Source organism: Haliotis rubra, unplaced genomic scaffold (assembly GCF_003918875.1).
Source record: "Haliotis rubra isolate DU_JTF1 unplaced genomic scaffold, ASM391887v1 Scf136, whole genome shotgun sequence".
NCBI lineage: Eukaryota > Metazoa > Mollusca > Gastropoda > Lepetellida > Haliotidae > Haliotis > Haliotis rubra.
The window spans coordinates 1806082-1818825 of record NW_025765292.1 but is presented as its reverse complement, the minus strand read 5'-3'; the positions used below and the strand labels follow the sequence as shown (position 1 = coordinate 1818825).

The 12744-nt window shown below is 40.9% G+C and overlaps 1 protein-coding gene across 1 annotated transcript in view; it reads right to left on the bottom strand.

The window, feature by feature from the left end:
* LOC124268083 (kinesin-like protein KIF13B) overlaps positions 1 to 12744 on the bottom strand; it is a 256588-nt gene that overhangs the window by 26525 nt on the left and 217319 nt on the right. Inside the window, 12 exon segments of the mRNA XM_046703101.1 lie at positions 502 to 726; positions 873 to 1003; positions 1237 to 1292; positions 2061 to 2187; positions 2367 to 2610; positions 2818 to 2950; positions 3301 to 3452; positions 3885 to 4049; positions 4670 to 4798; positions 5702 to 5921; positions 7664 to 7845; positions 10597 to 10759. Coding sequence (XP_046559057.1) covers positions 502 to 726; positions 873 to 1003; positions 1237 to 1292; positions 2061 to 2187; positions 2367 to 2610; positions 2818 to 2950; positions 3301 to 3452; positions 3885 to 4049; positions 4670 to 4798; positions 5702 to 5921; positions 7664 to 7845; positions 10597 to 10759 — 1927 coding nt within the window.

Below are 12744 nucleotides of genomic sequence, written 5' to 3'. Positions count from 1 at the left end.
TATCCCTTTCATCAACCCAGTACAATGTGTCCTATCCCTTTCATGAACCCAGTACAATGTGTCCTATCCCTTTCATCAACCCAGAACAATGTGTCCTATCCTTTCATGAACCCAGTACAATGTGTCCTATCCCTGTCATGAACCCAGTACAATGTGTCCTATCCCTACCTAGCCCTCCAGAACAATGTGTCCTATCCCTTTCATCAACCCAGAAATGTGTCCTATCCCTTTCATGAACACTGTGTCCTATCCCCTTCATGAACCCAGTACAATGTGTCCTATCCCTTTCATCAACCCCAATGTGCCCTATCCATCAACCCAGTACCCTATCCCTGTCATGAACCCAGTACAATGTGCCTATCCTCCGATGAACCCAGTACAATGTGTCCTATCCCTCCGATGAACCCAGTACAATGTGACTTATCACTCTAAAGAACCCAATACAATGTGCCCTGTTCATGAACCCCAGTACCTACCCCTCCGATGAACCCCTGTACCTACCCCTCCGATAAACCTGTTCTTGAGGATGTTGGTGAAGGAGGAGAGACTTTGCTTCTTGTAGATGTTGATGCAGACTCGCTTGCGAAGGACTAGCTCCATGGATGCGGGGTGACTCAGGCGGACAACTGCCTTTAGGATGACATATATCCTCTCATTGGTGGGCGTTAATCGGTTCAGGTGGGGAGAGTCGTGGATGGAGGAGTCCCAGGATACCAGTGCACACACCTAGAAATGCACACCACCATAGTTTGATATGTATTTTTCACATAAGGAAAAGAACATCAACAACTCCAAAACCCCACATAACCTTAGATTTTCTCTCAAGATTTTTGATAATATTTTGTGATAGTAGGCAATCCAAATGAACTTACATTTTCCTTTTCTGTGAAGCTCTTGATGATCGGCAGTGAAACAAACTGAGCTCCATGTTCTTTGGGCAGGATGGAGTTGATACCGGCAGCTTGAGAGCCTTCCTTGGCACTTGGGGTGCTCATGTCCTCTGCTGCAGTGTATAGAACAGGTGGGTGACATATAGAACTGGGAGTACCATTGTAATCTACATTAACATGTACAGTGGTAGGGGTGACACAGAACTGGGAAGACCATTGTAATCAACACTAACATGTACACGTGATAAAACTGTTGAGCTAAGTTAGAACCATGAGCCAATATGCATAATGCAGTTTCTATGGAGACTTTATGTACAAGTGTTTTGCATGTGCAAGATGTACTTACCATTAAGATCCAGGAACAGGACTGGGGAGTGCTCCTCCATGTCATGTGGGGGATCCCTACAATTAACAAACACCTCAGGAAACATGTTCACTGACACACAAGTTATAGTTTGGATCAGTATTTCAGCTACATGACTGGGATAACACATGATGCACATCTATGACTTTGCCGAAACCTGTGAGCAAGGGTATGGTGCTGAGACACGAAGAATCATAATCAGCGAAAATACTGGATTTCTTGGGATACTGGCATCAAAATCTGTACAGCAACATGCAATGTCTCAGATGACAAGGAAAGTTATGCCCCAAAATAAGTCACAGAAGTCTGCTGTACAAAAAAGTTTGAAGAATGCTTGGTTACTTCATCTAACTTTGCATGGATTCAGTGTGTTACAAGTGAACTATTATCATTAACTTTCAAAGTGCACATGTGAAGAGATTGTTGTTTTCAGGCAAGGATCAAGAGAAGAAGGGAACAAAGCAGGTATGTTGGTTGTCTGTCTCACAGTCCCTGAACCAAATTATTTTCGCTTCTACCTAGGCCTTTCTGCAATGCTAAAACCTAAATGAAGTAAGTCTAGATTTCCACATGCTCGAATCTGAATCTCGATTCTCACTGGGACTTCTTTTCAGTTTCAAAGGAATTGTTTGTTTGTAACAAACTTATACATATTTAGAGACCAAACATTAGTCTAGTATGTTGGTAGTGAGTCAAGGAGCACCGGAGGAGTCAGGATGCATGGTAATCTGTTTCTCAGAAGTGAGATAGGATCAAGCAGGAAAAAAGAAATCTATGGATGTGTATGAAATGCTTCAATGACGTACCAGTCTGCAGGTGCCCCTGGTATACTACTTCCGGGGGCAGGCACCAGAACAGCATTCCTTTCCTCTGTCAGAGACACCCACTGCTCAATGAGTGCTCTTTCCCTCTCAGAATCAGCCTCAGATTTATCTGAAATCATTACACATAAAATAGTGGGAACCGTAGGCTTGTTATGTCTTTAATGTTGACAACAGTGATTGACAGCCATGATCATTGGTAATGTCTGGTACCTGGTTAGTTGATTACTGGATTACTGAAGTTACTGGTATCTGTTTACCTTGTTCATGTTCACTGGAAGAGACACCTACCTGGCTTGTTGATGAGCTTCTGTATCTGCTCATCTAAGTAGTCTTTCCTCCTCTTGAGGGCATCAGACCAACGCTCACGGAGATGATTCAAATCCTCCTCTTGGTAACTGTCCAGACCCTTCTGAAGTTTGGATCGCACAGAAATGGAACCAATGGAAACCGATGTGATAGCCTCACAGATGAGAGGCAGTGTCCCAGAGTTGGCCACTGGCTTGACACGCACAAGGATGCGCCGGGAGTGACCCTGTTGAGAGAGAAAGGATGTGTGAGAGTGAGTGAGTGATATTCTAGATTTAGTAAATAACCCCCATTTCGCCCAGACAGTAATGCTGTTCAGGCCAGCCATGGCCCTGGACTAATCTTGTGTGTAGGCCCTGGACTAATCTTGTGTGTAGGCCCTGGACTAATCTTGTGTGTAGGCCCTGGGCTAATCTTGTGTGTGGACACTGACCTGTCGGAGTTGGAAGACACCAGCGGTGGGGACATCAGGTTTGGGCATGACTTCGACTGGCATATACTCTCCCTGGTCATTCAACTCGTGCACCTCTGACCAGAACTCAATCTTCCTCATCACCTCGTTCCATCTGAATTATAAAGGAACTTGTAGACCATTACACACACACAAATCATATTACTGAAACATATTACAAACAAAAATAATCAAGTCTTGACCACACAATCCAGTGACTGACATAACAATCAATCCAAGCATTAGGGACATGTGGACAGGCATCAACCAAGCCAGTGAGTCTGTCCACCCGATCATGTTTGTAGCCTTGTACAAAAAGTACAAGAGAGGTGGTCTACACTTTGACAAACTGTAAAAACTTATCTTCACTCTTCTTGACTACGGACAACTACTGGTATTTGGAACCTGGGTTTTAATGCCCATGGCAATGATCAACACAAAGACCAGATACTGTGTGACACTCACCTGTCTGATAGCGTGCGTGTCTTGGCCTGAGCCGACTCCATCATGGTACCGTTGAGTCCGAAGCCCTGACTCCTGTGGCCCCACACTTCTATGGACAGTGCACCTTCAGAACAATGCTCTATGAACTCCTCGGATATCGGGATGCGGATGTCCTGACAAAAGTATTGCAATGTTAACATTGACATGTAAGTCATAACAAGTGCTTCTGCGACCTTACACTTCCATAGACAGCACCAACAGGATCATCCTCTGTTAACTCAGGATGCAGACATTTTGTTATGTTCAACCATTTCAGTAATTATATTCACCCACAGTAGCCCAAGAGAAACCATTTACTAGACAAAGATTAACTATACAATGAGTATTGGCTTTAGGTTGGTTTCTTTCCTCTACAAGTTACAAGCACTACACATCTTGTAGATTTCAAGCAACATTTCTTGAGTTTTTGAGTGACATATTCCTTTGACCTTCAAGCAGCATTTCCCTTTGATCTTCACCTTAATAGGTGGCTTCTGTGACTTTTAAGGTGATAGTGGCTTAGTACCTGGGGCACAATCATGTGAATGTGATCTTATTCAACTCACATTTTCATGGTTGAATATAAAGGAGACAGTGTCCTGCTTGGTGATGATCTCTGGGTTGACCTCGGGAGGTACCACCATGGGGTCTCGCTCCCCCCAGAATGAGTACTGACAGAACACAAAGTTACACAAGGCTGGCGGCAGACCACGGGCTTCTCGGATCTTGATCTGCAAAAACAGGCGCAGTGTACATACATTACATAAAATGCACACAACATGTGATTTCCTTGAGAGAAAATATGATATCCTTATTGGGAGATACTGAAAGAGGGCATTATGATTGCTGGAGATCCTTCAAAGAGAACATTGGCATAATGGGAGATCCTTGAACCAAGACATCCGATTTTGGGAGACCCTTGATAGATGACATTGATATAAGGGACATTGTTGGCAGATGGTTTGACATAATGGGAGATCCTTTAGAAACGACATTGACATAATGGGAGATCCTTTAGAAACGACATTGACATAATGGGAGATCCTTTAGAAACGACATTGACATAATGGGAGATCCTTTAGAAACGACATTGACATAATGGGAGATCCTTGAACCAAGACATCCGATTTTGGGAGACCCTTGATAGATGACATTGATATAAGGGACATTGTTGGCAGATGGTTTGACATAATGGGAGATCCTTTAAACATGACATTGACATAATGGGAGATCCTTTGAATAGGATATCATCATCACAGTGAAACCTTGACAAATGATATTGATACACTGTGAGCTTCCTGACAAGGGACCAATATCTCATTAAAGATCCTTCACGTTCGGTACAACTTACCCGCACCATCAGTGGGGCTCCCATGGGCACATTATTATCCTCGTCCCCACTTTCAGATGTCAGGTCCACGTAGCGGTCCAAAACAGCTCCACCCATCTTGGACACCTCCACATGCAGCTTTCCCGCAACCTACACACACCACCATTATTAACACACAACCCTTATTTGCTGGCAACAGCAAACACAAATCTTCAAACATGAGAAGCTATACAGAGCAGGAGTTTGTCAAAGGAACAGGTTCTTATCAACACGGTTCTGCAAGGATCTGTAATGGTCCCGAAACGTTGTGTGGGAAAGATTAAAGGAGCTTTAATCCATAAAAACATTGCACATCTATATACAAGTTCTAAATGCCGCTAAAAGACATCAATGTTTTGCTTGTCTATTGGCAAATACAAATTACATAAAGGGCAATGAAAACTCTGTGAAATATAAAAAAAATGTAAGGGATGTTGCAGATACTTTTTATCATTTCAGCTTGTAAATGAATTATCAAACAATGTTATTGTTAACGATTTAAAAAAGCCACCTCCATTACATCACTGCAGTATCTCTTGTACTTCAGCTGTCACACACAATAAAATTCTTTATATTTTAAAACAGAAGTCCACTTCAACATCAGCTATACATAATTAGTTTTGTGGAAAATTGTCTTCCACTGCAGGAAGAATAACATTGGAGATGGGACCAGCTTACTTCTTCCCAAAAGTCAAACATCAACCTGGATGCAGATAACTAGGGCTATGGGAGGTTTGGCGCAAACGTGGGTGCTTTGGCAGGTGGGATAATGTTACTTTCACAACTGAATACAGATTGTTGATAGTGAAGATTAACCCTGTTGAAAATCTGAAGACTTTGCAATGGCAGCCAGGATTTATGGCAATGATGCACTCAACATCATTGTGACTTCATAAGTGTTTCCGGACATAATGAGCTCAATCCACACACCATCAGAGAACAACATGCAACCAACCACAACACGAAGCTGTCTTTGAAGAAGAAGAAGACATTCTAACATCCTTCAGCACCCACCTCGCCTTGTTGACTGATGATTGGTACATGGTAGTCCAACTTCACGTCATAAAACAGACACTCCAGAAAGATATTGGCCACCCCGATAAGGTTGTGATTCTCCTGAGACTCGTAGAAAGGGTCGCCTTTGACTGGGGGCCCTCGTCCTGAAGAAAAACACAGTCAGTCAAATGAACAACAATTTATTATATTCACAAATATTTATTCACATTTATGAAATCTGAAGGTTAACTTAATTTTACTGAATCATCGACTTAAAGAAATCACTGTACTGTACATTTAGTGTTTCTTGTTAAAGAGAAGCTGATGTTTTTCTGTACAAAACATAAGATTGACGTGGATGAAACAGTGACAATTCCCATAGCCAGTTGTTAGTGAAAACTTGCATCACAAAGTCCTCTTTCAAGAAAAATGTGCTGAAATAAACAGTAGGCCCTGTTTTATAATGAAGCAAAAAACTTTGATGGCAAAGCTTATTTCTTAACAATTTTCAAAGAATCTTGTTTGCAAGCAATGATTAAGCCTAATAATTCCCATCTGACTAAAAACACACTTTCTCCTAATTGGTTTGCTCAGAGATGAAGCCAGACCGATTTCCACAACTCCTTGAAAAGGATTAGGCCATGCTATTTAGTAATGGTGCTTTGATAAAAACATGTGGAACACAGAACTGAGGAAGACAATATTGCAGCTGAGCTGGCATCGACCAGAGCCAAGTGACGGACTTCAAGACCCAGCAATGAAGAGAGGCACATCACTTGAAGCAAATTAACATACTGACGACTATCAGTGAACGACAGATGGGGAGGTGGAAAATAATCGGAGAAATACAAAGCTGTGGTCAGTGACAGAACCTGAGACAGAGAGTTGGTAAAGACAGTTGCACTGACATAGATGACTTACCTCCAGTATTCCCTATGCTACACAGCTGAAACTATGTGTTCACAAACGCCAGTCAAATGTCTAATTGAAGCTTTACTTGTGACTGCATGAATATGTCAACTGACTGAACATTACTTGAAAACTCCCTTCAATATGAAGGACTTGTTTCGGAAGTAGAACTTTTAAGTTTTAAGACACTTGAAGAAACTTCATAACTTTTCCCAAGTTATAACCCAATTCTAACAGAAATTCACTTTCTAAAAAATGAACCAAACCTGTTTTATCCTGTAAAGAAAGTATCATCATCCTGATTTCTCAATGAATCAGTAATTTGTAATGATACCATGATATCAAAAACAAATCATCCTTTTCTGAAAACATTTTACCATTACTGACTTTTCTCCAATGCAGGATATACTCAATACAGTTTGTGTGACTGTTACAAGTTTCCGCTCTGACATACAGTCAACATGCAGAGATGGGCAAGAGGATAATAAAAATGAATATTTCAGTGTCCATATCAAGAACTGACTGAATATCACATCAAACATATATTGGTGACACGGTCAATCAGCTGATGAAATATCAAACAAAACTGACTAATATCTTGTCCAAATTAAATCATGACCTTTGTCACACTGGTGTGTGTGAGACAGGTTTATTCTCTAGCAGCCAGGTATTGATCTAGGATTTTGTACCAAGTCCCTGAGGCAATCAATTTGATAAAAAGTCATAATTGGTAGAATATGTTCAGAGGACAATTATTTTTTAAATTCTGAGGTATTTTAACATTTTATCAAATACAATAACGTAAAACTAAGAAGTAACTAAGGCTATTTATGAACTTCAAAACTGTGGCAAAAACCTTAATAGGGAATTTACACAAATGTAGGAGCTTCTGTATTTTCAATTGCATCTGATGCTGCCCATCTATATTAGGGAGTATCACAGTGAGGTTCATTCTAGCCCGTGTTGACTGTATGTGGAGACTGTATATCATGCAGTACACAATCTGTAACAACGCAAGCCATGCAGTGAAGCCAACACACCAGATTGCCGTCAGAGATGTCAAAGAAGGACATCTCAGAGTCACTGACTCCCAGGACGTTTTGTACCATCATCGGAAGTCCCTGTGACTTGCGCTCTTCATACATCTCACGCATGTCAATGATCTTGTTCTCCAACTTCTCCATCGACCAGATCTGATTGGCTCGACCACGCCGCTTCACCTGGATGGCGGGTTCGCTGACAAATGTTCCTCTCTGAAATATTGGTACTGGTTTTACATCACATGCAATACAATGGTTCATTATGGGAGACAAACAGTACAAGTATCCTTGTCTTACAATGTAAAAATCCAATCTCTAGAACAGTCACCTCTTAAGTTAGGTGAAACTGGGTGAGCGACATGTTAAGGTCATATAGCCACAGGCTTGTAGGTTAACAAGAAGTACCATATTTAAACATCATTTGGTAAATGCAGTTGGGAATCAAACCAGCAACCCTCACATTTCTGCATAACATTTAAAACTTCTTATTTTTCAAAAACGAAGAAAATTAACTCTTATCACTGAATAAATGGTTAAAATAACAAGAATTATGGAAATCTAAAGAATTTTCACATCTAGACGATCAAGTGCAACACAAGTGCATCCTCACATTCCTTTTTGTCAAGACAATCTCTTGGCAAGAGAAAAACTCTTTGCATGAATATATTTGATGACATTTGTTCTGAACATCACAAGATGGCATCAACAAAAGCAGCCAATATCTCATACACAGAGCTGTAATGTTCTTTCAGAACATGCTACAAGTGTTCCCCTTCTGGAATTAGCACTAGATATCTCAGTTAGAATTGTGGAAAACACAAGGCATCCCTTATTCACTTTGAATAACAATTCAAATAATGCATTTTGAAAAAAGAACAAGAGTCAAGACTACAGAATCAATGAATACATTTTCATTAAATAGAAAGCTGAATGAAAAAAAACATTTTGCAAACACTGTGTATAAATCTCTTATTCAATTAGTTATTTCTGAAAATCCATATATTTAGTTCCAAATTTTCATTACTGTTTCCACAGCAACAGATGTGAATCTTGTTAATTGGTACAGAACACAGATATAGAAGGCTGAACACTTTTCATTGATCATCACTGTATCAGCTTCATGTCCATAGGAGGGTGTTCTGATGACATCTGCAGCTGATGAACAAGCAGCTTCATTGCTTTTATTTTCATATTCAATGCCAGTAAATATTTTTATCTATGTACTGTTTGTGTTCACACATATAATATAAAATGTGGGTTATGTTTATGTACAGTTCATATGTACATTTATGTTTATGCAAAATGTTCACTGTGGGTTAAGTTTATCTTTAATAAAAAACATAGTTCACTGTGAGTTATACTTGTGTTTATGCACAATGCTGACTGGTTTATACATCTAAAATTACAACACAAACCACGCGTATAAGGTACATATAAGATACCATTACAATAAGATGCCATTATTGTGTGTCAGTCATGTCACATGTGACTAGCATCCCTTTGTCACCATCTCTGTTTAATCAAAGTCGTCACATCTCAAGTGACACGAATCCAATCACATCTTTACGTCAGTGATAAAGTATATGGCACAGGGCACAGGGCTAATCCTGGTATGTCCATTCCTCACTTCTGTTGTAGGGTGAGGCAGGGTCTGTTTGCTCCCCTTCAGAGCCAGCACGACTTGCTTTATGACCAGCTGATGGATTTTTAGAAGATATGAAATCTGGAGTAATCTTTTATTTGAAAGAGTGATCTTATATTTGAAAGAGCAATCTTCAAATGAAATATAAACATTCGTTGATGGACTGTTCATATTGCCGTTTTGGAAAATAATGGAGGCCATGCTGAAAACTTCAATATAGAGTGCTTCATATTGATTAAGCATGCTTGTGAAACCCCACTATTTGTCTTCAGTGTTTCACACACACAAAACAAGATGGTTTGGAAAAAGCTGCAAAGAAGTCATCTCTGATGGATATGAGTGAATATGCTGCTGATCAATGGTGAATACACCTCTCCGCTATTGATAGAGACACTGAGATATTTCACACTGTTTACATGCAGTTGAAGCAATTCTGAGGATTGTAGAATGATGAAAATAGTTTTCAAATAAATGAATTGCCTAACAGTGGATATGTGATCTTTGTATTTTCATAGCTCTGTGAGCAATTAAATAAATGAAAATATCTTAAGTAGATGTGTAAAAATGACTTTTTGTTTTTTTTTTGCAAGGCAGTTAAGAAGGGAAGCGCAATAATGACAAATTTTATGGATAACAAATTCTCTTATTTCATGAATGCGACGTTTCCATTCAGAGTCTTTGGCCATTGTCAAGCAGGAATGAAAACGGTACAAGAAGGTTTATCAAAACGTTGCACTCCCAAAATAAAGAAATTGTTATCCATAAAATTTGTTATTTACATAACTTTTTTCATTTTGCTGCAAAAATATTTGTGTGTAGACATTAACTGGAAACTGCAGTTAACAAGTATCACTGGATGCACACGAGACCAATGCATAAATTAAATTCAATTGAAAGGTTTCACTTGGCATTTAGTACACCATTTGTGTGGGGATAACAAGCTTCATCTTACACAGAAAATAGCAAAAATGAAAATGGCCATTTCTGAGTCCTGAAAACACATTCATGCTTAAAAATAATAATCCTGTTAATCCTTATGTCTACTTAAGAAGACATTCATATAGTAATTTTGCAAACATTTTTCCTCCAAACTGTACTCATCAATATCAATAACACGGTCAACAATTTTGAATCACAGGCAGGGAAATACTGAGAAGAGTCTGTGACATTTGGCATTCTTTTGATTTGCCTACAGTGACTGAATTTGGTGGCAGAAGCCATGGCCAACATGAGACTGTGGCTGAAGTCAGAGGCTGCTACAACTTTGGCTAAAGTTACAGACCTCTCCTGCAGCAACTGGAGATCAAGAAAGAGTCACTTACCTTCCTGTTGGGGCTCAGGTTGGCAGCAGGTATCTGTAGTGTCACGTGGAACTCAGTCTGCTTGCCCATCTCCTTTGCCAGGTTGTTGGCCTCCCTAACCAGAGTGTTGGCTTTGACCACCTCCTCCCGCAGCTTGACGAGGCTGTGCAGGAACACCTTCTCTCTACAATACAGGAGGGCATGTGTGAGGGAAGATAGCAACATCTTCTCTCTACAATACAGGAGGGCATGTGTGAGGGAAGATAGCAACACGCTCTCTACAATACAGGAGCGTTCTTCTCTACAATACAGGAGGGCAGGTGTGAGGGAAGATAGCTTCTCTCTACAATACAGGAGGGCATGTGTGAGGGAAGATAGCAACACTTCTCTCTACAATACAGGAGGGCATGTGTGAGGGAAGATAGCAACACGTTCTCTCTACAATACAGGAGGACATGTGTGAGGGAGAGGCAACAGTTCTCTCTACAATACAGGAGGGCATGTGTGAGAGGAAGAAGCAAACACGTTCTCTCTACAATACAGGAGGACATGTGTGAGGGAAGATAGCAACACGCTCTCTCTACAATACAGGAGGGCATGTGTGAGGGAAGATAGCAACACGTTCTCTCTACAATACAGGAGGGCATGTGTGAGGGGAAGATAGCAACACGTTCTCTCTACAATACAGGAGGGCATGTGTGAGGGAAGATAGCAACACTTTCTCTCTACAATACAGGAGGGCATGTGTGAGGGAAGATAGCAACACCTTCTCTCTACAATACAGGAGGGCATGTGTGGGAAGATAGCGTTCTCTCTACAATACAGGAGGACATGTGTGAGGGAAGATAGCAACTTCTCTCTACAATACAGGAGGACATGTGTGAGGGAAGATAGCAACCTTCTCTCTACAATACAGGAGGGCAGGTGTGTGAGGGAAGATAGCTTCTCTCTACAATACAGGAGGGCATGTGTGAGGGAAGATAGCAACACCTTCTCTCTACAATACAGGAGGGCATGTGTGAGGGAAGATAGCTTCTCTCTACAATACAGGAGGGCATGTGTGAGGGAAGATAGCAACACGTTCTCTCTACAATACAGGAGGGCATGTGTGAGGGAAGATAGCAACACTTCTCTCTACAATACAGGAGGGCATGTGTGAGGGAAGATAGCAACACGTTCTCTCTACAATACAGGAGGACATGTGTGAGGGAAGATAGCAACACGTTCTCTCTACAATACAGGAGGGCATGTGTGAGGGAAGATAGCAACACCTTCTCTCTACAATACAGGAGGGCATGTGTGAGGGAAGATAGCAACACGTTCTCTCTACAATACAGGAGGGCATGTGTGAGGGAAGATAGCAACACGTTCTCTCTACAATACAGGAGGGCATGTGTGAGGGAAGATAGCAACACCTTCTCTCTACAATACAGGAGGACAGGTGTGAGGGAAGATAGCAACACCTTCTCTCTACAATACAGGAGGGCAGGTGTGAGGGAAGATAGCAACACCTTCTCTCTACAATACAGGAGGACAGGTGTGAGGGAAGATAGCAACACCTTCTCTCTACAATACAGGAGGACATGTATAAGGGAAGATAGCTTCTCTCTACAATACAAGAGGACATGTGTGAGGGAAGATAGCTTCTCTCTACAATACAGGAGGACATGTGTGAGGGAAGATAGCAACACCTTCTCTCTACAATACAGGAGGACAGGTGTGAGGGAAGATGGCTTCTCTCTAGAATACAGGAGGGGGTGTGAGGGAAGATAGCAACACGTTCTCTCTACAATACAGGACAGGTGTGAGGGAAGATAACATAACCTTCTCTCTACAATACAGGAGGACATGTGTGAGGGAAGATAGCAACACCTCCCTACAACACAAGGACATATAAGGGGTGACTGATAAATACTGAACCTAACATAGAAAGACTTGTCCTGAGGACAATAAAATTATATCAATATATCCCCTTCCACTTAATGATTTTCCAACAGCTTAAGTAGAAGCCCTTCTCTTTGCTCTTCAAAACTGCTTTGATGTAATTGTTTAGTTGAAAAAGGGTTCTGTACAGAGTTTTCTTTATGTTTGCTTTCGTTTTCTTTGGTGGTGGTGATGTCACATGCTTCCACTGTTTGGATTGTTGTTTGAAAGTTGTAAACCCAGCTT